At 40.3% G+C, this 26,594-nt stretch overlaps 1 protein-coding gene across 1 annotated transcript in view; it reads right to left on the bottom strand.

The window, feature by feature from the left end:
* Positions 1-3,990: 3,990 nt before the first annotated feature.
* LOC105391700 (dorsal-ventral patterning protein Sog) overlaps positions 3,991-26,594 on the bottom strand; it is a 65,172-nt gene continuing 42,568 nt past the window's right edge. The window contains exons 4-16 of the mRNA XM_038114782.2: positions 12,746-12,817; positions 12,394-12,656; positions 11,972-12,105; positions 11,133-11,406; positions 10,748-11,029; positions 10,493-10,667; positions 10,173-10,339; positions 9,610-9,825; positions 8,022-8,201; positions 7,354-7,474; positions 6,748-6,989; positions 6,238-6,417; positions 3,991-5,894 (exon numbers count right to left, since the gene is read on the bottom strand). Of these exons, the coding sequence (XP_037970710.2) occupies positions 5,760-5,894; positions 6,238-6,417; positions 6,748-6,989; positions 7,354-7,474; positions 8,022-8,201; positions 9,610-9,825; positions 10,173-10,339; positions 10,493-10,667; positions 10,748-11,029; positions 11,133-11,406; positions 11,972-12,105; positions 12,394-12,656; positions 12,746-12,817 (2,441 nt within the window). The 3' untranslated portion in view covers positions 3,991-5,759. The remainder of the gene's footprint in view (positions 5,895-6,237; positions 6,418-6,747; positions 6,990-7,353; positions 7,475-8,021; positions 8,202-9,609; positions 9,826-10,172; positions 10,340-10,492; positions 10,668-10,747; positions 11,030-11,132; positions 11,407-11,971; positions 12,106-12,393; positions 12,657-12,745; positions 12,818-26,594) is intronic.

The raw sequence follows: 26,594 nt of genomic DNA, 5'->3' as shown, positions 1-26,594 counted from the left end.
ACCTTCGATGACTTTGCTATTAACTTTTTATTTATATAAGTCCTCTGACCATACGTAATCGCTAATTATCTTGGTAATTGCGCTCTGTATGTCCCTTACTCGTATTACCTTCTTTATATTACTCATGTCCTTTAGAATCCTTCGGCCAATAAAATATTGTTAACGCTTGGGTGATCAGTCCAATTGTTTATCAACGTCTTAGAGACCAAAGTATCCTCAACCATACATTACTCACGTGCACTATGAGCTACTGAACCTTCATACATTACCTAATATTCTTTATCATTGCTTACTCATAATCATTTTCACTATAATACATACATCTTCATTCAATTAACAAAACTAATCAATCCCTAGACTCAAAAGAGTACTAAACAATCTTTATACTTGTACATCGATACCTATACCCTTCGCTTATCTACATACGAAGACGACAAGACGATTCGTACCTAATCATCATTTCTTGGAACGACAAAAAGATCTTTAATACTACATCTAGCCGTGTCTTTGCTCGCAAAATAAACTTTATATTTTACTTATCTTTCTTCGATTTTGTTTTCTTTTTAAACCATTATGTTTACGTAACAATATCTAATAATATTAATATATTTTTATTCTTTACATTCCAAACTTTATAATTTTTATTTATGGGTAGGTACCTATACTATACCAGTTATATATATATTTTTCAAAATCATATTTCCTAATCTAATTCTGTACGTAGTTATAATATTTTTATTCGTTTACTCAATTTACTTATTATTTGTTAATCTATATACTGAAGTAACGTACGTGTCGTTCCGTATTTAAATAATACGTAATGAAATTTATGTTGATACTGGAACTTCATTATACTGTTGAGATATATTTTAATATTCGATTTATCAATATGGTTCGGGCATTACATTATTTTAATTTAGTGAAAAAAAAAAAATTACAGGTGGTCAGGTTTCTCTGAATCTAACTGTACTTAAGTATGTATTTTTATCATCAGTTATTATTTTTCTATATTGTATTCAATTATCTCACGCGTTGAATTTTAAACTACTGCATGTTTCTGTTTTGTGATTCTATTTTATATTGCCAATGAATGATAATATTCTAAACGTAGTTACATCCAAAAATGATAACTTTATTTTAGACCTGTTATAACTTTAGCTTAAATGTTGCATCGAGACATGACTTGGTTTCCCAATATGCATGATCATCAGATTCCTCACTGCATGCGCGGCGGATCGAAATACGATATCTGTTGAGCCTGTGACCATTTTTGTGAGAAGTATGTTTTTATTATATGGATTCAAAGAATAAACTATGTATCGCTCCAAATCTGTAATTGAACTTTGATACGTTTTTATAAGAATAGTTATGATACATCTAGTGCTGTCTTTTCTATGGGATATAAGTATAAGATGATGGGATAAATGGGAAAAATATTATCGGTTTTAGCGTTACGAAACTGTGACTTAATATAAATCTCTTTATGAATGCGATTTTGATACAAGAAAAATACCATATATTCTATTTTTATTAATTTAAATCTTTAATAATAATTATATAATATTTTATTTTATTTTTGGTTTTTTTTTTTAAGCTGTAGGTAATGATTATTTTATTGGTTTACTATCATCACAATTAAAAAAAAAATAGGTCTGAATTTATTGATATATATATTTACTTTCATACTATTTATTAATTTTCAGCAATATCTGGCTTGTGGTGGATTATTTAGTTAATTTATTTTTATAGTTTAATTTTTAGCAGCTTAATTTTTAAATGCAAATAATTAATTTAAATATGGGTTAAAAAAATGGCTAGTCAAGGAATGTTTTTATAGTACCAAAGAATATTTTGAATTTAAGTGATATTAATCACTTACATACTCACAATAGTTAATTTTACAATGCATTGAATTTGTAATTTGGATTATTTTATTTTTTAAACAAAAATGTATCTATAATTACCTATTTAAGTATATAATTTAATTTATTGTAATTTGATTAGGTTAGCAGTTTAATTTTGAAATTTTAATACTCGTAGTACTTTACTTTGACGGAATTTAGACATTTTAAATTAAAAAAATATATTTTCTAACAAATTATAAAAATAAGGTAAGATTTTCTATTATTATATATTTTATTATTTGGTAATTTTATGAGTTTCATTATTTATCGGTATTAGAATTGTCTCATCTTTTCTTTTAAAAATCAAGTTTTTTTTTGTGATTTAAGCCAAACATTACGAGTACTTTAACCTGAAAAAGAAAATATCCTGAAATGAAAATTAATGTGAAAATAATTAAGTTACAGACATTTGACCTGATTTAATTGATGAAATATTACCTAGTCGTCAACAAGCGTCATTAAACTAATTACACTTTCCAAAGAAAATAAACATAAAACAAATTAATCATTTTAGCACCGAATTACATAGGTTACTCTTTATCCATTCCGAAACATTTCATACTCTACAAAAAATTTAAAAGATTCTTTAGTTATATTTTCACAACAACAACTTTACAAATTTAACGAATTTAACTGAACAAATTTAAATCACTCATTTTTTTTATTTTTTATTTAAATTAAATTTAAAGGCTAATTACACCAACCTGAATTTCTAAGTAATTATCCTATCCTATTATTATTATTTATTATTATATTATTAGGTACCTATGTATGGAGGGAAGGTGTTGCCACACTACAGGCTTATAAAATAACTTTCCTTCCTAGTAGGACTGCACAGGAACTCGTTAACCGCCGAGTTAGTTAGAATACAAAATTAGACTGTGTGTTACTTGTCAATCTAGAATATGAATATAGTGACCTGCATCATGTTTTGAAAAACTGAATACTTAGTTATCCGCCAGTGTCACAGCCTTCATCTAATCTTTTCCAGTAGCTGATGAGGCTGAGATATTTAGTAAAATTATCTTCCCTTCAAGCACCACTCCTCGTTCCAAGGACTAGATGCCGCGCCAGGTGTTGCAGGCCGTGTCGTCATACAGGGCTGACTGAGCAGGTCCTCGAGGCTCCAGGGTCGGCTGCTGCATTTCTGAGGTCAGTCCAGAATTACATACCCTAGTCAGCATGTGCTGACCTGAGCCCCAGCGGCCTGGATCGATATTCTACATTTTACAACTTTTAAATATTGTTGCAAAGTATTTCACTGGTTCCATCCATTCGGCTAGTGTATGTTAAAAATATTGCCTTGACAATAACAAGATTTTGATCAATAATTACTTATAAGTATTGCTTTCGAAGAGGCACTGTGTGTATCCATATGTATAAATACCTACCTATATGTATAGGTATATACCTTCCATAACTTTCTGACAAGTCAGGAATATTAAGGAAGTACTTAAGTCTTATGTATACTTATACCTTTCTTTTTAGTATATCTATTACCTAGAAATCTATGCATTATAAATTTATAGATTCAAATATTTATCTACTGATACACTCATCAGTAGCTTATGGGTCACAGTTGGTTTTCTCTCCACCATGCGATAATAAACACATCTCACAATGTTTAACTAGGTTTCAGATAGGCTCAGACTACATAATAGACGCATTTTTCCTGAAATAAAAATGACATATTATGTATCTAGCCTATCTGAAACCTAGTCATTTCTGCATGGTGATATTACAACTGAGGCGCGCGGGCGACTCACTCTATTTATATAGGCACCCGCACCTTGCAAACTAAAGGTGGAGAGAAAAATGGACTTTATTTAACTGTCACTGTGACCCTTATGATGCCGAACACGGAGAAAGTCGAAACGCCAAATCTCACAATGTTTAACTAGGTTTCAGATAGGCTAGATACATAATATGTCATTTTTATTTCAGGAAAAATGCGTCTATTTATCGTTATTTCTGGTGAGACGTAACATTACAATTGAACGAAGTGCTTATTTCACACAGACTTGAATTAATACAGCAAGCCTTTACTACAGTTGCTATAAGGAAGAGGTAAAAAATAACAAATGCATTGTGTTCATATGTGATTTATTTCTTATTTAACTGGAAGATAGACGGAGTACAAACTATTGACTGGTTGCACCTAAAGTAACCAAATTATGGAATTTAGAACAATTAATAAACAATAATGCAGACATATGAAATACAGTAGGTATGTTATATTTCGTATAGGACACCAAATAATAGGCTCAATAAGTCATCCCTCGGTAGTTGTTTATTGCAACGGGTATAGATTGGGATCATTATTCTAAGAATACAGATAAAACAACGCGACACAAGCGATTCATAAATTCGTTTATGGTGTTTGTTATTCGCAAGCCACAGGGGGACTACTTTGCTATTGTTAGGATTAAATAATAAAAATATCGAAACCAAATATAAATTTGCTCCTCCAATAGTGACCAAATACACCAATTCTTTTCTATGTACTATGCTTAAACATCCAATTTCATTATCATACAATTTACATTCCTGATGGACTAGATACCACAAAACCCAATTCAAAATTTTTGGCAATTTCTTGTCGATACGACGTCTAAAATAAATACTTTAGAATGTATAGTCAGTGACGCATCTTGTAACAGTTCAAAATCTTAACTCCTCTTTATCTACATGGCATTCGATTCCATCACATCAGTGATATTATTTGGACTAGCTTCTTTAATTACATAACTATAAAACCGTTATCCTAGTAATTAAAAAAAACTAGTCACGAAATTCGTGTATACTAACTTATCTAACAATCATTTATATCGGTACACTCCATAATAAACAGTATAAAATAGTATACAATTATAAAAAATCTAAAGTATTGATAACTAAAGATGAAATTACAAATATTTACAAGTTAACCGCTGCTTGGCAATCACATTACCAAGTCAGACCCATTCCTAACGAAGTGTCGTTCATGAGTTTTCATGATTTCATGACATACAGATACATCGCTCACTTCGGTGCTTCGCGTCTCAGTTACTGTTCCTTGCTCCGGAACTAAACTCTAACTAAGAGGAATACACATATCAATCCATTACAAATTATTGTGATGGCTGATTACAAAATGGTTTATAAGGGTACTAAATAAATATGCACGTAAGTAGTATAATTAAAAATAATAATTTATATTTACATTAAGAAAATATGGCACATCATTAATATTATCCAACGCGCTTGACTCCTTTAACTAACCTACATTCAGACAACTAAATTACGTAACAAATGGAATCTCAGTCACTAGCGGACATGTCCATGGCTCTCGAAGCGCCGGCCAAGACTCCACCCGTAGGCCGTAATATTATGTAATGCGCCTATAAATTTTGGGACATCGTATTAATACCAATTAAAATACCGGTGGGTAAATAAATATTCAGTGTTGTTAACATAGTATAAGTAAAGCCATTTTATTATAAACTGTTTGTTTCGACCGAATGAACGGTCCACGACCACGCGTCACTCACACCGACGACGTTTAAAACTAGAGACACATTCACAGAAAAAATATATCAGTCTATAGAGCGAAGCGTTCACTCACTTAGCCTACAAGCAGTCTCGGGGTGTATACAGGGCCCAGTCGGGGTGATAGCCGAGCCGGAGATGGCTCACACTAACTAGTGCTATAAACCTAGAGGCACTTGCATTTCCAAAAAGAAACGTGTACACAAGTCGTTCCATAAATACAAAGGTTATGAGCACCCGCACGTTGGTTCGTTCCAGGTGGTGCTATCACCCCGGCGGCCGTGCGGCAGGCGGCCCGCGGTAGTAGTCGGGGGGCGGGCGGCGGGCTCAGCTGGGCAGCGGCGGCGGCGGGTCCACGCGGCGGTGGCGCCGGTGCCGCTGGCAGCAGCAGCCGTCGCCGCGCCGCCGCCGCCCGCACGCCGCGCGCACGCAGCGCTTCCGCACACACGTCACTTCGCCATCCTGCGGATTGGACAGTTGATTTAGAGCGTTGAAAGTCTATGTGCATTTAAGTTTACCACGGCGGTATTAGGCCAGTTGTCCCAGCCCATCATTCCAAATCAAAAACCCATATGATAATCCAAGTACTTCCAAGTTATCTCTGAATTGAGGATCTATTACTAGGCACTAAAATCACGACAAACTATCAAAATTTACATGTCCTCCTCAGATCAGAAGGGCTAGCACAAGGCAAAAGTTTTACATCGCGCTCACTCGTCATAACTTTTGTCACTTCTAAATTGTGCCCTGTGTTAACCCTTCGGAATCGACTATTGACAGAACTTTATAATTGAGCGAGACTCACCTTGCAGCGGCAGGTGACGCAGCGCTGCTCCCCGTGCGAGTGTATGGAGGGGTGCACCTCCTTGCCGTTGGGCAGCGGCCCGTCGGGGAACACGCAGCCGCCCTCCGCCAGGATCTCCGCCGCCGTGCGCGGCTGAGCCTGGTCCTTCAGCGTCTCGTCTTCCAGCTTCTTCACTTTCACCTGGAAGGAAAGAGATGGGTATTATTTCTTCGGCCTGATGAATTGGCTTTGTGGGATGAAATGCGCAGTTTATGCAAAATCAACTTAATGACTTCAGAACTACGAATAGGACTGGGTACGAATAGGTACTTAACTAGCAATTGAACTGAAGTAGTTCTACAGGATTAAACTTGAAAGATAAACTCCCAGGCTTGCTGGGGCTGGAGATAATACAGGCAAAAACCTCTCTCCTGAATTTCCAAGGGAGCAGCCCAATCTGCAGTTGGTGTTGCAGATTGGTGGTTGCAAAACTTGTAGCAAAGACTCTAGGAAACAAAAGTAACATCTTACCTCCGGACAAACTCTACAGCAGGCCTTCTTATCCGGTCGATACGCGTCCCGCTCAGCGCACTTGAGCGGCGGACAGCGCACGCGCGGGCACCGCACCTGCAGCGACGGGAACTCGCAGGTGCAGATGGCGCACGTGTCGTACCCGTCCGGCACCAGGTACGGGTGCCAGGAGGAGCCCGGCGCGTGGTACTGCCCCGCCAGGTGGCAGCCGTGCGACTCGTTCCATACTGCTGTTGTTGAGTCTGGAAGGAAGGTGGGTTGATGTGAAGTTTGAATTTTACAATGTTACACTTTTGTGCAGGAGCTGGAAGAGATCCGCTTGGAGTCTGGCGAAGGATGGTGGGGTTTGAATTTTAGAACGTTACACTTTTGTTCAGTAGCTGGAGGGTATCCCCTTGATCGTAAAATTAAGAGGCTGTCCTGATAAGCTATCATCATCAGCGCATATACTTTCACTGGTAGACATAGGACTCTCCGTACGTTCTGTAAAATTTATCAGTGGCTGCTATCGTTGCAGTATCCCTTGCCTGATTCTGGGGTTATACCCATCTCCGATATACTTGTTAGAAACTGAATGTCATCATGTAAATAAGCAGTATAACTCACTGGTGCAGATAGGGCAGCACTGCCCGGGCGGCTGGATGGTGGGCACGGCGCAGGCGACGGGCGGGCAGCGGACCGGGTCGCACCGCACCGTGCCGTGCACGCAGCCGCACACGTAGCACGACTGGAAGCAGAATTAATAATATTAAGTTCTTTATTGTCATAGAAAATAACTTGGTACACAGGCGAACTCAATGCTAGTAGCATTGTCTACCAGTTAGCCTTTGGTGATGTTGAAGTTTTTGGTATTGCGATAGGCTTAAAGGAGGTGAGAATGTAGGATAAGTGTTAATTATGAGTTTCATTATCTGGATGATGTGATAGTTGCTGATTGTGGGTACCCCATTCAAAATTATAAGCCTGGGCTGCGTGAAGGATAGCATTAGACTCGCTCACTTTCGTTTAAGGCAGGACACTTTGCACATCGGGAGGATGGGCGGTTAATTGATAAAGGTGGTCACAGAATGGTGGCCTAGAAAGACTGTCGAAGAGCTGTTGGCAGACTGATAGATGGTCATATGACATCGGGAAGTTTGCGGCGGCACAGGACCAAAAAAGGTGTACACAAATGAAGACCTATTTTATTTACCCAACCGTGGGCGATACAGGGCTGCTGATGATGGTGATGACTTTTGTTCAAAACTTTAAATTATATTGCATGGCATATTCACCTCAGTCGACATCCACTGCGCGCCGTCCTCGTAGAACCGTCCGGCGTAGTGGCAAGACGCAGCGTTGGACAGCGAGTTGTCGGGAGGAGGGTTCACGTGGGTCGGCACGTAGTTCGAGGGCGTCAGCTCGTTGTCCACGTTCCACGTCACCGCGGGCAGGCACGTCTGTGGGACGCTGATCTGGAATGTTCGAGACTGATGATAAAGAGACTGGTGTGGTGGATTAATGAGTTCTGAATGAATCTGAACGAATATAACTTACTGGTGCAAACGTCTGAATATTTGAAAATTTTGGGCAACTTATATATTATAAGCTCAACTCTCGATTTTGGTAGCATACTTATAATTAATTTCACGACCGATGATTGTGTTTCTTTCTATAGGTGCTTGCTTACCTCATATATTTCCCAGCCTGCGGCATGAACAATGACAATGAGAAGACATTAGCTTGGCAATAAATGGAACTGGAGAACGTAGGTACTACTGGGAGCTATCTTGTCACCATTATGTGTATTTATACAAACGATTATACAACTACTGGCCTTCCAAAAGGTAGGAAATGAAATGGACAATAACTAACGAAATGACTTTGTGTGCATTAGAGCGTACAGTTCTCCCATATTAATAATGCACATGCAAATCTTCGCAAATGTTGTTCGAAAGAAATAGTAGTCAATATCATGTGACACATAATCGAAAACAATTTGGGCGGTCGGTGGCTGTCACCCATCAGTCAAAGGTCTCAAGGTCAAGATCAGTATTACTTTTGTGGAATTATAAAGAGCTGCAATTACACATCGTTCTTGTTATTTTTTTCAAATGTGAATTTAATTTCAACTTTAATTATTTTTGACGACGCCATATTACGAGGCACATTTAAGAATAAAATATACGTCACATTGATAGACTTCACTTAGCCAATAAAGCCACACCCAAAAGACCAAGTTGTAATTGTTATTGTAATTGTGAATGATCAGCCCTGTAAATACTTTTGAACTGAGATTTTAATGTAAACCTGTGTTTTAAATCCATATTTCTTCTTCTAACATAAACCTTGTGTTATTCAAACCTTATTTCATCCATATTAACACCAGCTTGAGCAAGACATTTGAAAAGTACTGTAACATTTTCAAAGTAAATTTTAATATTATGACAATATTATGAATTATCGACTCAAATTTCGTTACTGATAAATCAATATCTCTTTTAGCACCAAACACCTAAATCTAAAAAAAAATGCATGAAGAAAATGCACTTAACCACTCTAACTAAATACATCTCTAAATACATGGCGTTCGGAAATACTACCGTTGCCGAACAATGGCGAAGATTTCTATGCGCATTATCAATTTTGGGGAACTGTACGTTTTATGTGATCAGCAGATCATAATAATGATCGCGCTCATTCATAATCTCCTTGTGAGTATATGCATGTGTTCTGTGTTCATAATGTTTCCCAATATTCTATGATCACCGTTTCTTCTACAACTAACAATATTTTTATAAATTAGCATAGAACAACGTGAGTACAACACTGTGCGATCCAAAGTCCTATATTATAGCGGTATTTTATCCAAGATTTAGGTACCTGTTGCAGTTGCGTCCGCAGAAACGCCGTCGTGTTATCAGGTGCTCGTATATCTACATAGGCGGCGCCGGCGTGCAGGGCTGCCAGCTCTGACCCGGCCGGTTCCAGCACACACCCGTCTATGCCCGGCAGCGCCCGGGTGTAGGCGCCGCTGGCCTGGCCCGAGTGCGTCTCGAGGAACGCCGACCAGCCGCCCTCGCCGCCGTTTACTACCACCTGGAATTAAATAGCAATGTTTTTTTTATGAACTGAGTTTTTTAAACAACTGAACACCTTTATAACAAGCAAGCATAAGATCACAATAGATATAGGCTCTATTACACTCACGGGCATCATTCCATCCACATAATGCCGACACCAAATGATTGCGTCGTTTGAACAATATCTTTACGTTTTTAATTAGTTTGTGGTATTCTGATACGCTGTTAAAAATTAATATGCTTCAATATTGCAGACAACGTCATTAGTGTAGTCTTTTCCATTTAGGAGTAATTTGGTCCTTTTGTCACCTGAACTTTTTCATTGCTCGCTAGTGCATAATGATATCAGATGATAATCAATACCTCATAGTGGATTCCACACAAAGCATCTACAGAAATCCAGGCGAGCCCGGCCAGCGGGGTGGCGGTGACGGGCGCGCGCGCGTCGGTCTTGCGGAGCAGCGCCGGGCCCAGCCCCGCCGAGTCGGGCAGCGGCCGCGCCATCAGCCGCCCGCGGAGGATGGGGGGGCCTGGAATTGTAAAAAGAACTTGTACAATTTTAAACGATATGGAGAATTTTCAAACGTCGTAAACCAAAACTTGTTCAGAATTCTGAACAATTTTTTTTAGTACTCAGTATATTTTACGTTATTTTAAAACATGTAAATATTCCAAATTCTTACCTACGTCAGTGCCAATGTGCACCGCCAATTGATCGTCGTAAAGCGGTGGGAAAATTCTTGCGCTCGGCCGAGCTAAAACTCCAGAATGCGTCTCCAATATTTCTACTTGCGAATGCCGCTTGCCTTGCTCCTCGACCAATGTTATTTTTGGCTCAGTTACACTCAGATTCTCTACCTGCAAGATGAAGTCAGAGTTAACGACCTTAATCAGAATAACAGGTATTCAATTAAAGAGAAGCGTCTTAATTATTGTACCTGTATGTCGTAAACCAAAGACCCATCCCTATCGATGTAAAGGAAGGCTAAGCCTTCCGGTACAGGCGAGGCTGGTGGTCGCTCGGCTAATAGCGGCGCCTGGTACACTTCGCACGCAGCACGTTGTCCCACCGGCCCGGATATACGCCTGCCCGGGGTGCCCACCGCCTCCACCGACAGCACCAGGCGGCCCCGCGCCAGCGAGCGAAGCTCAGCCGCGGATACTGGCGTCGATACTTCCAGGACGTTCATTTCATATCCGGGTTTTGCCACTTTCTGCGTCTGAAATTGCAAATAGAGGTGTTTTATTATCGTAATCTTAATGTTATTACGTTTGAATGATCATCATTAGCACGATTTTATGGTTGCAATAAATATAAATTACCTCATCAATGATCGTCTGGTTTTTCTCAGGTAGAGTAAGGGTCAAGCGCACACTCTGGTCCCTGGACGCGGGTGCGAAGACTCCGTTGTAGAGCACGGCGAGGTGCAGGCTGGGCGCGGCGCCGGCGGCCCCGGTCACCACGGCCGTGCCGCCCCACCACCCGTCCTCCTGCCCCGGCAATCTGAAGTCGTCGCACGCCCCGCCCCCGGAACTTGTAGGAGGACTTTCAGGCTCCAAAAGAGTCGTGAACATCTCCGTTGACAACGCTGGGTATCTGAAAACGTATTTTAGGAAGTCAAAACCTGAATTTTATAGACTTTGCTGTGCTAGAATGAAAGCTCTAATTGAACGCGAATAGCATAGGTTCCGTATTTTTCCGACACCATGCACAAGGCCAAATAAATGGAGCCATTAACAGTAGACCGGCTGGAGTCGGAAGTTTCCATCGTTAAATCACACACACGGTTAATTAATTAATCCTCCACTAACAAACACGCGTAATACCTAAGTTACTCATAGGTTCTGAATATGCTGCAAGGTCACTGGTTCAGTTACGATTGTTGGAACAAGATTGCACAATGATTACGACTTCCTTCGAATAGGCTTGTACAGAAGTTAGATGTGACAGTGGGCTAGCTATACCTAATCTAACCTTTAACTTAGAATTCTGGAGTGATTCATGGATGCCCCGGATGAGACTAGACCACAGCCTCAGACAGGTAGCCAAAAGTAATTAGACGAGGAAAGCGTAAAACAGGATCCTATTCAGCAGTGGGGCATTTCCAGATTTCCTGATGAAGATGGTTACCTGCAGAATGGTATTGTCTGATGAAGCTTACCTGTTGATGCGTCCACTGATGGCGCTGTCCATGGAGTTGTTCCGCTCGTCGCCCCACACCAGCGCCACGTACAGCGAGCCCTCGCGCAGCAGCCGCTTGTACTCGCGGGGCACGCGCCGCCACACGCCGCAGATCTGCAACGAAGATCTTGTTAGCTGGTCGATGATAGAGAGGAGGAGGTGGTAGTCTAGCGTGGACTACTGTGGTGAAAGGATAAGCGTATATAGCAGGGGGAGGGTACGTATGCGGCTGATAGGTCACACGGGGAGGCTCCAACTGCAGCCCAACATTATAACACCTATGTGTACATTAACGGTGCTGGTGGCAGAATTGATAGGAGGAAGGAGGAGTTTTATACATACAAATCTTTGGAGCGCGACATCGGAGTACGATGGATCGTTTATCATAATTGTCAAACCAACCTTATCAGTTTTCTCCTCATAAGTGGCATGGATCCCGGGGGCTTTCTTGATTGGATGTTCGAGTAGCAGCCGTCCCCCTCGATCCAGGAAGGAGAGGGCGCGCGGCCGGTGGCTGGTCGAGGGGCCCAGAAGCACCGACCAGTACAGGTGTCGTCTTCGGAAGGTGAACCTGGCAGTGGCCACGCCGGCGGCCACCGGCACCCCCGTCATGTCGTCGCGTCTGATGCAGAGCGGCGAGCGACCAGTCAGCAATGCTCCGAAATCTACGGGCAGAAAGATTAGATTGCAGTCTCTGATAATAGCTTGATATCATTATGTAATACATAGTTCCAATGTGTCCCGGCTATCTTACGTTTGAGACTGAGTTCCTCCTCGTCATTTGTCACGATCATCGTAGGGCTGTCTTCTTGGACCACATCGGGAGCTGAAACAATCATAAAGGTTTGTTAATTTAGTTTTTTTTTCGACCAGAATTTAAGGAGAGAATCAGTTAGGTAATACTCGCATATGTGAAATTATATCATTATTCTTTTTCTTTACACGTATAAACGAAGAATATCAGACGGTATTTAATGAAACCATTTCCCATGCCTCACTACTGGCATCGGCTGGTACTTTCTCTGCAGTGGCTCATAAAGCCAACCAATTGATCGCTGCCGGCGGGACCTCCCGACCCTTCCATTCTGTTTGATTGGATCAAATTTTATTGAATCGTGGCAGGACGCTCGTCTAGACGGTGCCGGCAGAATTTTCGTTTTGCATAGCTTTCTTGTTTGCTTCTCTCAGCTCTGGACGGAAATAGAGAGAGCACTGACATTTCGAGCGAACAGTTTGATTGTCGATCTGCGCTCGTTAAAGTCTCGTAAAGCCTACGACATATGATTAGGCTCAGCAGTAAAATTATACTACAAGTTTCAAGTATATAACTAACAAACATGTCATGAAAAATTTAAAGTTGGCTAGGCGCCTTTCGATGCACCATCGGCGCCGGGTAATTAAATACTGTAGCTGAAAGAAGTCAGTTACTAATATAGTATATTGATTGTCCGCCTATAGGCATACAGATAACAAATAATTTATATGTTAATATTTAGTAAATAATTATTACTAGGTACCTTTAACGTTTACTTTGAGAAAACGCCGTGTATATGCATAGATCTAGTTCCTAAGCTTGAAGACAGATTGTGATCTAACATGGCCGACACTAGCATAATTTATTGAGACTTTTGTTTAATGTTCAAATGAAACAGAACTGAAATGAAAATTTATAGTTGGTGGCGCCGAGAAGTACTGCGTAATACATTATTATCAATCTTCGTATTTATGTAAGTATTGCAACTATGAAGGGTAGACGGTAAGCTTTTATTTAATACATAATTAGTATAGATCTAAGCATAGTTACCTGTAGGGCATAGCCTCGTTAACTTATACTTAAATGAACTACATACATACATATGCACTCACGACTGTAATCCCCGAAGGGGTAGTCAGAGGTGGCTCACAAGTGAGCCACCCACTTTTCGCAGCACATTTGTACTCACGTGATAGGTTGCGAACCATATCGTCGAATGAACTGTTTACTTATTTATAGGTAAATATAATAGAACTACAAAGAACGGGAATTAGTGTAGGCTACGCGGGCGCAGATGCTTTAACTAAGAGGGACCGGGCCTCTCCCGACTACTCCTCACTATGTCATGAATATCAATCATGTTGGACACTCTCTGGGCAGTGCGGGCACGCCGCTGCTGCCTCCTCGCCGCCCTCACCCGCCACCGCAACGCTCATTAATGTCGGTTGACGTAAATTTAAGCCTTTGAAAGTAACCTCCAGTGCCGATACGTGTTGAGAATAGACCGCCACCTTCATTCCGATTCCAGCCGCGGCTTGACATCTTTTACAACCCGTCGACGCCGCGGACTTAAATAATTACTAATCGAGGCGAGTTTTCCAAACGTATGATGTAACTAGGCGCCACACTGCCGACGCGTTTCCATGTTCCAGTCCGTACCTAGAGTACCTACCTTGAATAGGCGTACGACATGATCACGACTCGATAATTCATTCTAACATTGCCAAAGAAGGTTAAACTGGTACCCGGGTAAGCTATTTCGTCGTTCGGAATCTAATTTCTCCTTTCGAATAGAGTTTCGCTGCATGTCTCCAAGGAGTCGAATACCAGATGATTGATAATTAGATAAGTAAGTACAAAAACTTCATTCTTACTTAGCTACCACCTTCATCATCATCGCATTGGTCTAAAGTTGTTTTTCTAGGAATGAATTCAAGCTGCGGCTACAGCTGAATCACATAGGATACCTACTTTGGCGACAGTGAACAGTGGACAACAGATCACCGTGTCAAGAGACGCGGCAGGGGAGTCACTCTATATGACGAAAGACTATGTTTCGGAGCACAGCTACGCCACGACTCTGTCTCGTTGCATTAAACGCCAACAGTTCTCGTTCGTTCGTTTTTCGTCAGTATAGAGTTACCCTCCTGGGCCGGTGTAGTCCGCCGCCGCCGCCGGCGCCAGCGACGCGAATTATCGGCAAAACAAGACGCGTCGCGCTGTCGCCGACTGCAGGGCTGACACTCGCCTCGAGCAGCTACTAACAACATAATAGATCGACCAATTCCACATATTTTCTACAAGAAAACATAATATATGTGTAACATTTGTAATAAACCACAAGGACAAACTCATACTTTATCAGTTTGTGATTTGTTAGAAAACTTTATTTTGAAAGATTGTGTTCAAATATTTCAGACGCAGTAAAATATTACATACCTAATAATAGAGCTTCGGTATTTCGGTATGCAACTATGTACTTCGAATAAAAATATCCCAAGCCTTAACATGGAGCTCATATCGATCGATGCATCAGAAAATTTAAAGCTACGCTCGCAATCGTAAATGAGCAGTTATTGCGAAATCAATCGAATGCACTATCGCAACACATGCAGCTTCTTATAGACAAGTTGCTTTTTACTTCCTAAGTGGCTGCATATTCATGAGCTGTCTAGCCACAGAGGATTTACGCTACCTTAGATAAACATACCGCGTAATAAACTAATAATAAACCCAGGTACGTTTACTCATTATTTATCAAACGTGCAAAGGAAAAGCTCATGTATTGATTTATCATGTAAATTCGATGTTACATGTCCGGCCTCCCGGCAGTCTATCATAATAATTGTTGATAAAACACGTAAATAATCGTAATCTACTGTGTTAAAATGGTAAATGTGCGGAAAATTTCAAAGTCTACTTAAGATATTTTGCACCCTCTTACAAATGTGATAAAGTCCTCTTCACTTCACAGAACGGGTAGATGAGTCTATACGATTCATGCCACACACACACAAACAAGCAGTTGCATGTGTTTGTATTAATTTGCTATTTCAACACACTACCCAATGATACAACTGATTCGCCTTGGCTTAGTGCAGAAGTCAACCGGTGACGCTGTTTATAAAACTTATTTTGAACATCTTTATGCATAAATGCATCGATCAGAGACCACCTTCAATCGAAGAATGCTAAATACGAATAACTAGACAAGCTATTTGAGGACACCGCCATATCCTAACTGATCAGGTTCAAATGTTAAACAGACTCTACATATTCCAGTACCGATCATTATGGACATTTAATTAGCGCTTACGTCATTTAAATTTTTGCATGAAATAAGTATAACAGTATATTTTGGCACCTTTAGTGGTCTTATCTTTTCAGACACTTTTCTAATCTGACTGCTATGTAAAAGGAAACTAAATCACACATGATAGTAGCAAGTGACCAAACCTTGAAGGCTTTCGCTGTCTTATGAATTTGATAAATAGTTTTTGTATTTTGAGCATTGTCGTTGAGTGTTGCAGCGGAGCAGCGCGGCCACCTTGACCTCGAGACGCGTGTTGGGGAAATTAGACATTTCCATGTCGACGCGTTTTTCCTTGTCAACTAGTCGACTATTCTCAACCGCTGACGTAACCGTCTCGTCCGCCGCTGTCATCGCACGCCACGTACGTCGCATATGCCGCTCATAATAAAAGTTTTCAGTCGCTGCCGGTGCTGTAATAATAGATGAAGTAACATCACGCCTCATGTGTAAAGTCTTATCAGCTAATAATCCGATAATCAACTTATTTATAGAACTAATAGACGGTCAGTCGGCCGAGTATATATTGATGGATCTAGATATAGATATAGCTGTGAATATACCTACGCCTATTATTGGAAAGTTTTAAATGCATTAAATCGTTATTGATTCACACGTTTGAAGCACGCACTCAACCTAAATAATTGTCATGATATCTTTACGCAAATCTGTGCATTTGTGATAGTAATTTTCATATAAGTAATCATTTTGATAATGTTATCTGGTGAATTATATTTCTGAGTAGACACTTGTGCAAATTGAAAGTCAGAAGCCAGATACTTACTATTCTTGCTTCAATTAAATTTTTACAGAATATCGGAAGAATTATTATAAAAGTACTTAACAAGTTATATCTATAACTACAACTATAAACTTACATAAAATATGTTCCTACAATTCTTTTGAATGCTATCATTAGTAGGTACAATGAAGGAGTGGCCCGACCGTCGACCGTCGACCGTAGACCGGCTCGCGAGTGCTCAATCATTGTTGTCATCGAGCACAAAGTCTAATTGGCAATGTTATAGTTATGAGTCGTGTCACAGCGAGCATCTCAAGCTGCAGACGTCACTGGTGGCGTGCGCGCGACCCATTCAAACTTTGCTTACGCCAATACATGAGGCGGCTCCCCGGTCCCTACTCCTCACGTCGCTCGGGGCTGGCGGCGCGCGCTGGTCTCTGTTCCTCACAGCTCATTGCGCATTCCTGGCTCGCCGGGCGGCTGCTCCAGTCGGCCGGCTCTTTGCTAATTTATAGGTTATATTCGTAATGACTGTGGCAAAGAATGTTTATGGCACAAGGCGCGGTCTTATTGTTGTCGATAAGCACGCCGGCATTCGTGCGCCGCACACCGACCTATAACTGTGCTGCGTGAGAATGCAACCGGCGGCGGCGTCGAATCCATTTCAATAAAACATAATTCTGCATCGATCCTTTTAAATCGATCGTGAGATACTCTGCTCGAACCGAACATCGCTTGTCTCAGTGTAATTGGAGCAAGCGAGAATACCCGATACATTACATGAATTGAGAGGGTCAATCTGAAACGCGTGACGTAAATGGAGCGATATCTGGCTGCATAACAAAAACATGCGAAATCACCCACTGCTTCTGTTTGCATTTCATTCCATCCGAAGGCTATCACACTATAGTAAAACAATTTGAAATAGTGTCAGTAAAGCAAGACTTTCTGTAAACATTCTGAAGGTTTATAGACTGTATAAGACAGACTCTCTAAATGGCATAGGTTTTGCACAATTTCTGTTGCAGTAACTGACTGACGCGGACCTTAATCACCTCCTGCATTTTGCAGGCCACAATTTCTCGGCAACCAATGCGGCTGAGATTAGTCGTTGGTCGGCCAAAATGGCATAATTCGTTTCCCATGTGTCAGGGCTCGGCAGCGTGTCGCCCTTGTATGGCGCTCCAACGATGCATTGTGGTGCGGCGACATCGGCGCGGCGGCCTATGCACCTCCCTTTATGGACAGCTGTTTATCCAAAAAAGTAGAACAACCGAGCAACCGCGGTGTTTACAAGACGAGCAACACTCGGGCCGCATTGTCCCGGGGAGAAACGCGATTTGCATTTCACGCCTACCTGCCGCCGCCGCCGGCACCGTGCCCCGCAGCATTTCTCTTGCTCTTTTGCTTGTTTTTACAGACAAAGAATTTTATGTGCCCTATCGCCCTTCAGTAAGTACAAGGATGACTTCTGTTCGACGGATGCCTCATCGCTTTCGGTACAATGATATGCGTAAACGGTACTGTGACTTGGAGATAGTATGAATAAGTATGAATCTTAATACTTATCCTACCACTTTAGCGTGACATGTTGAAGTTGCGTGTTTGAAGTATGTTTGCCCTTTTAACTGAATAAATAGCAACCTTGAGCGTCGCTTGTTCTCAAATCTTTGTAATGCGAAGCAGCTTTTAAAAAGCATTTAGTGTCCTCGGGTGTTTCGGAGTCGGTTATTAAAAGTGCATTAGCATGCAGCGGGCCAAATTTCTCTTTCTCCGGGCTATGTAGGAGCATATTAGCATTGAATGTAGTGCTTTAATCTATATTCCAGACTTGACATGACGATGAGTGTGAGGTGGAACGGTGGAATGTGATGGCGCAGTGCGGCAAGGCGCCGCCTGCACTCGGTACTTCGCCGCGGTTTCGCTGCAGTACGTGTTGAATTATAAACTCGAAGCAAACGCAATCTTGAATCACTAATATTTGGGACGCACGATGCTCATATCTGCTATTTTTGTTTGTAGTGTTTTCTTTTTATATTTGTAGTGTATGGTAATTGAAATCCTATAAATTTACCTAGAAGTATATAAATGAGTAAGTACCTAATATTAGTATGCCTCTAATTATTATGTATAAGATATTACTAAGTAACTACCTGTGTCTAACTGCCTATCGCAATCGCAACCTTCCGTAGGTGACATCTTACGAAACGATTACACGACTCCTAATTTTGCAGTGCAATAAGAAAATTTTAAAGCAAGTAAATAAACTATTTGTATCTTGATTAAAGTTGATAAACTATTCCAAGCGATGACTCGATTCATAATTTACCTCCTTGCACCTACAATCTGTGGACTGTAACAAATTGTTAAAAGGTGCGCTCAGAATTACATTAAGAACCAAACGAAGCTAGGTTGATCAAATAAAATGGATAAAGCTAAACTGAGTGGGAAGACATAATTAGTAATAGAAACGTAAAAGGGTGGGAGAGTCAGCTAATGAACGCAGTGCGTAGGAACCGATTGCAATGTAATCTGCAATCGTTATTCAACAATGGCGATTATCAGACGACAGTTAAATTTTATGTCGATCGAATGGCAAAATCCAGCCATTCTACAGACTTCTATAAGGTAGCCGGGCCATAAACCAAGGCATGACTAAAACGCTAACAATTTATGTAATTCAACTATCGATTGCAGAATTAAAAACGATAAAGCACTGCAAACTGTAAGATATAACTTCAGCATTAAAAAGATGATTTTCAATTGTTATCTGGACATGGTTTTGTAACGGAATAGCTAACAAATTGCAATCTGCGCTGAGTTTATTGTTTATTAATACTCGACCCAGGCGATATCGACTAGCAAACAAGAAAGCAATGTTACCCAAGAAGTCAGTCAACAGAATTGCAGTTCCTCAGACCTCCCCTAGAAAACGAACCTAAGTATAGTTCAGCTAAAAATATCGTTGTGATAGATCATATTTTTCTAAATTTATGCACAAAAAGAATTGCAAATTCTATATCTATTGTTTAAATTTCATTGGATACGAACGATGCGACTCATGCAATAAGTCAACAGACGATTTTCGTTACAATTTCAATATGGAATGTCGTTAACACCGTAAAGCTCAAAACGTCCCAGGCATCATCGTAGCAGAAATGAAGTGTAGCACTTAAAACACAATCAATAAAACAGTCACATAATACCTACCTAGTTTAGACGAAATAAAAAAGGACATTTGTAAGAACCAATACTAAAGTTACCCGAGACATTCCAAACTGATCACATCAGAGTCTATTTACTAAGAAGTTCAGGAGGGTTACTCTATACTGACGAGAAACGGACGAACGAGAGCTTTGGTTCAATCGATACGCTTAATACATACAACGAGGTAGAGTCGAGGTAGAGTTTTTCGTGTTATAGAGTGACCCCCTATTCGCAACCCGCTCGCTCGCTGATCTGAAATAATTGATGAACGTGAACACACTCGCATATTGACCATGACTCAGAAACCGCCAGCGAATCAAGCACCAAACTCAATATGGACGGAACGAAATAGAATAGGCCTGATTCATGAGAGAAATTGTTGCTAGCCAATACGAGTATGTATAATGAAGACAAGCAAGTTTACAACGAAAATGTAGAGTTAAAACCATGACAGGATGAGGAAGGCAAAATTATTTTTGGTGCAGAAGTTCAATATCAATACTTCATGTTGTTTGACATTACTTAATTTCCTGATGAAATGGTCCGACATTCACGAAGCGTACAATTCATCTGAAGAAGAATGGACATGGAAAAAGTGATGGACTCAATTGTTCTTCCCACCCTGCTCTACGGATGCCAAACCTAGACTAAAGACATAGTCCGTCACCATCACAGGACTATATTCTTGTTGTAATCATCCGGTTCCTTAGATAATATATGGTTCGAAGCTGTTAGAAGAGCAAGGTTTGCGGGGGCAGATACGCTTTGAGATAGGTGATGAATGAGTCCGTTGTTGCGGCGCGGTGGCGGCGGCGGCGGCGGCGGCGGCGGCGGCGGCGGCGCCAGGCGGCCCTGAGCCGGGGCGGGTCAAAGATCACGAGCCCCGACCTTCGTGCCGATTGAAACGAGGACCTCTTTACTATTGCTACCTACTCTACTTTATAAATCAATTCGGAACGTGTCCACTTAAATGCGCCGGCTAGCATTGTTTATGGGAAATAAATAGCAATAATAAATGATACTGACTCCGAGTCCACCTCGAAAGTTGACCTTTTCTTTCGCTCCTAACCTGTGAAACTTTCTACCGACACACAACGGCCGTAAACGGCTCGAGTGTCAACTGATTGCTATACAAATCTCGATAACTTATCAAATACGATACTGTTGAATAAATATTATCTTCGTATTAAACAAACGTTTACCTTGATGGTTGACACGTTTAGAAAAATGCCCTAGATTGCGAAAGGCGCAAATTGCAAAAACAACGCCTTATCAGATTAGCGATGGTTCTCTCTTGAGTTTTTTTTTTCAATACGGCCTGTAAATATCAGCTAGGAGACGAAGGTTCCAAAACACAATGTAGCCAAATACAGGACTTTTATTTATATTATTTGTTTAGTCATTTACTGCACAAATAATATATATATGTCAGCGAAATATAAAACATAAATATTTCTATAATATTAGACTGGGAACTTAAATTTCCTGTAATAAATGAATTGTTTAATATTTTCCTTATCTTGAAATAGAACGTTTTTTTTGTGTAATTGATAAAAAATATAAATTATCTTAATTTAATAATATACTTGTATACTTGCTATACTTGTTTTATATAATTTTAGTAGGTACCTATTCGTGATATTTTAGTAGAAATAATTACAGTAGAATAGACCCTAGCAATGGATTGAAGGTAGCATGCCGTGAGTTATAGACTTTGTTCAACATTTTATTAGCATCACAGGACAAAGGTGAGGCTTGTAATTACGAGAATCATCTATTGATTAGCATGTAAATTAATTGTAGGACAAATCTACGTCCATATATCTTAGATATTGTTATTGCGGTGCATGCCGCAACAATTTATCGCCATTAATACACGACTGGTAATGCAGCTAGTTCTAAATGTGAAGGGAACAACATTAAATTACATCTAGGTATAAGCGTATGTTACTTGTAAAGCGTAAGTGAAGTAAAAAATTAATATGCTGCTTCAGGGATTTTCAAGCCATGGATTGGAACAAATTAGAATAGCGATGTCTGGGACATTATGTCCAAGATCTATTAGATCATTATGGACTAGATCAAGTTAGTTGATGTTGTGAAAGTTCAATCTTATAATATCTCTACTTACTACAACCCAGGAACTTTACCTTTAAATTGTCTATTATAATAAGACATAGTGACTTTTGGTTTTGGTCACATCCAAGCAAAATCATGGTGTGCTCTCCTTTCCATTTCCCGTCATGACCCGGTTAATAACTAGGTAGTACATATTTTGGAATACATTATGTGACATACGCAACATTGAAATACCAATGGATGACGCGTAACGTTGTAGGTAACATTTTAACCAATTTTTTTCTACAAAATCAACACGGTAGCGAGGTTGTAAATCTTAATCGTTCATGCATAAATAAACAAAAGAAATAGATGTAAGCCATGAACGCTAAGTTTGTTTTAAATACCCGATAGAAATAACAAACTGAACTGAAGAGGACTGTTCCGATGTGCTATAATTTAGGCGCTCGATGTTCTGCTTTATAAATCTGTCGCTGGCGAACTTCAATAGAGAACGCTGTTTATATATTCCTTTCATCGAGGTTTCGCACTTACATCTACAAAGATTTACTTATATATTAAAGATGTCTAATTATCTTTACTTCTGGCAGGAGAAGCCCTACATTCAGCATTGGACGACTGCGGGCTTATGATGTTGACGATCACGATGGCTATATACAGGGTAGAATTTGAATCTGTGCTTCAACATTCGTGTAAAATAATTCTCGCTATGGTCTCACAAACTCGAAATTTCCATAGCCTTTAGTGTTTTCGTGGACACATTTGCTTGCTAAAATAAGGAGTCATAATATGTCGTAACGGTATACACAATCTTCTGTATGCAAATTCGAATATTTCGAAACTTCTTATGACATTTACGCAAATCTCAGTGTGGCCCAATTCTTATACGAGCACGCTGCATGACTCACGGCTTCCTGACTGATCCCGCCTCGCCGCCGCGCCGAGATCAGAAACCAATTTTATACCAATCTTTACACGATTTTGATTGTATCTGTCAATATGTTTCCGCTCGTAAATAAACCATTCCGGGCAGACATGTTACTGATTTTGTTTAGCAACAGTCGCAGCGAAATGATTCATTGAATTTACTCACATTTCATTGTAAGAGTATGCAATACAATGTTACTCGGAAATCTGCTACTTATCAGTATGAATGGGTAAGTATTGACGTCACTAAGTCTTTCACTGTTAGCATTACGATGACCGCTAAAGATCCGTGAAAACTCCATTTGCAAACCGACCGACTATAAAGTTGCATATGAACGAGTGGCCGGCGCCGGCGCCACATTTCTACTTATGAACAATGAAACGGCGCCAAATGCTCGATCATAATCTGCGCACGGAAAACACATAAAAACGAGACGCCGCCGCCGCTTGCTGTAGCGTTCAGCGCGTTCAGGCGCCTCCTGAGCTGCCCTTGCGCACACTAACTATTCACAATTTTCTCTTCTCCTCGCGACATTGTTAAAAAGCGATACAATATCACCTTGGACCGAGTTTTTATCTGAAAACTAGGTTAATTACAGCGTTGAAATGAAATTAAACGAAAATATGTGGAAGCGTAATGAATGAATGTATTCTTCGAGTTCATTGAGCCGCTATTAAGAACCGTTCAAGGTTACGATCTCATTTATATTGATACAGTTGTTGAGTCGCGGTGACCGCACACTCGCTCAATCTCACCGAATTTGCTTAGAGCGGCGGCGGCGGCGGCGGCGGGGCGGCGGCGGCGCCACTCTACTTTCCGAATAGCCTTCGTGTCTCGCCTGTGACCTTTTACGAGTACTTACTTACGGCACAACCACATGCCTTATAGGTTACTATCCACGCACTAATCTCAACTCTACTAATTCCAGAAATCCATGGGAAATCTGTCTGTACGTACGTTTTCTCGTGAAATAAGAGTGGACGTGGCTAATCGTCTACCTAACCGTTTCTCAATCAATAATAATGACTTCAATTAAGATTTAAATAGCCATATCAGCTACTGAGCATGTGTGATAATCGTAAATGATCAGACAAAGCCGCCGCAAACCACTAATACTACAAAAGTATCATATTGCGAGCGTAATCTCCTGTCAGAAGGACATATGTGACAACTCTATTTTGAGACAATGATGTCAACCATATCGGTGAAATAAACTAGGAAAAAGATAACGATAAAAGTTCATTGACCCGACAAACGGACTTCGTAGGAGTTAGAATAGAACCGGTAACTGAAGTGTATGTTTCACTTCTAGGCCCTCGCACAGCCTGATTTGACTAGAGACTCGTCGCGTGTTCACTTTTTCACTTGAGTTTTATGAACTACTACCTACCTATCCAGGTTTGAATTAGGTTAGTTTAGCACGGTGGTTTAGACATTGCACTAGTGTTGTGTCATGTGTCACAGACAGTAAATAAAGCGCACTTGCAAGTTCAGCCGACAGAGGCGCGCTAGAGGGCGCACGGCTACGCTTATAGCTGGCAATGCTGGCACCGTTAGCATTGGACCGTTTCCATTGTGGTTCATTAGGGAATGCTATTGTTATGCTTGCAAATTATGTAAAGAAGAATTTATTTGGCCTAACGCCTTTACTAGAGCAATCGCGTGTAGCTTAAGGTCTTGCTTTAATGCTTAAACATTGGACAAATATTAATTGGATTCAGATGTACTTATACTGACTAGTATACTTAATTCCAAATTGATGTACATACTCAATCTTTCTTAATTATCATCCATGACAAATAATATCCATGCATTCTTAGAATCACAATCAGTTTTTTTGCTCAGCGAGATAATGTAAACGCATTTATTCATTACACAACAAGCTTAGTATTTTTGTCACGAGTGTCATGTTAGCTTTATCAAATTATTTAATAGGTGTTTACGCGCGCCGGCGCCGGCCGTCGCGACGCCGGCGGCGGCTGTTTGCACATCGCGACTGTTCTGTGTAAGTATCTGTTGGCTACACTGCCTCTTACAAAGGTTTTCAATGTGTGTACCTAACAACTGAAATATGAAATTTTCAGTCTCCACGACAATCTGTTCTATAGAGAGAACATTATTTTCAGCATTGTTAACGCTCAAAAGCAGGCCCTGAAGGTTATAGAATATATACCTCTAGCTTGTGGCTTCATGCTTTGTCAGGGTATAAATTTTGCAATTTCGCATAGAATGTAGAATAAAGTGCATCTCCCGGGCCGCACACAAAGCCCGAGCCCACCATAAATCTAGCGACAACAATCCTTAATCCGATCGATACGTCATTTCTGAGATATTATTCTGGAAACGTATATTTCAATTAACAATAGCACAAAGATTTGCACTAGGTGACAGTTAATATATCAGGGGCATAACGACCATTGAACTGTCAGATTAATCCGGCCGTACGACCCGGTTTAATCAAAAGATTAATAACGTTTATGGTAAATCTGAAAGGGCCGGCGCCACCGAACACCTCAGAAACTACGACCTCCGGCTAGCTTGTTTGGACCTTGCACAATTAACTCACATAAGCATATTGTGAGTATTGTGATTGTGACTGATTCAACTCATACGTTCTAAAAAACAAGTGACTATCATAATAACGAACACTGAATCTCAAGTGAAGCATTCCCTGCTGTAAAGTAAAATGAAGGAGTATGAAATGGGCTCATGATTACAGTTCTCCGCCAAACGATAGGTACTTGAGGGTCCAAAACTAGGTCTGAGTTGAGACAAACCGCTCCGAGTCACGCATAGTGGGAACCGCAAACCGCCGCACTATTACTCACTGCACGGCCATGGTTGGACCCACTCCTGACACCGGCTCATTAAACAACATTAAAATAATAATGCGAACCGCACTTGCGGCGAATTGCGTTTCAGATAACATCGCCCATTGCGAACGAAACTATTAATTTTCATATTCATTATTCAATGAACGTTGGATAAAAGTTCATAAAAAGCGCACTTGGATAGTAGCAGCTCGCATCCCTGCATTTACAGAGCTGTTCTTGTCTACAGCTACTTGATAGGTACCTACTTGTTTCTGTGCAATATTGAACCTTATTGCATTTTCAGTGTAAGTAGGTAGCTTATCTCGACTGAAAAAAAGGCATCCATTAATCGACCTAAGTCGACTACTAAAGTACGATTACTTAATATTTTCTGTTCTAAGATTATTTAAATTAGTTAGGTACTAAAATTGTTTAATTTAGAGCTTTTCCATCTGAAATACAGGAAAAACTCTGTTATTTCAGATCAGCATTTTAAACATTAACAGTTGACCTATTATTGTTAATCACATTTATCAATACTTAAGTATTTTCTGAAAAAATATTTGTATTTGTATTTTGACTATGGGGGGGGGGGGGTAATCAAATCAATCTCGTAATACTTGTGAGCATGGGGTGATGGGTTAAAAACCGTATCATCGTTTTTGAATGAGACGTGTTAAGTATTTCGGTATGTTTTCGTTATCTTGTGTAAGATTTTTACTATCGCATACGATAAGTCTACTTATGCAATTTCTGTTTATCACAAATCC

This window comes from Plutella xylostella, chromosome 8 (assembly GCF_932276165.1).
Source record: "Plutella xylostella chromosome 8, ilPluXylo3.1, whole genome shotgun sequence".
In the NCBI taxonomy this organism is placed as follows: Eukaryota; Metazoa; Arthropoda; class Insecta; order Lepidoptera; family Plutellidae; genus Plutella; species Plutella xylostella.
The sequence above is the reverse complement of the archived record's forward strand: the minus strand, read 5'-3'. Positions and strand labels throughout refer to the sequence as shown.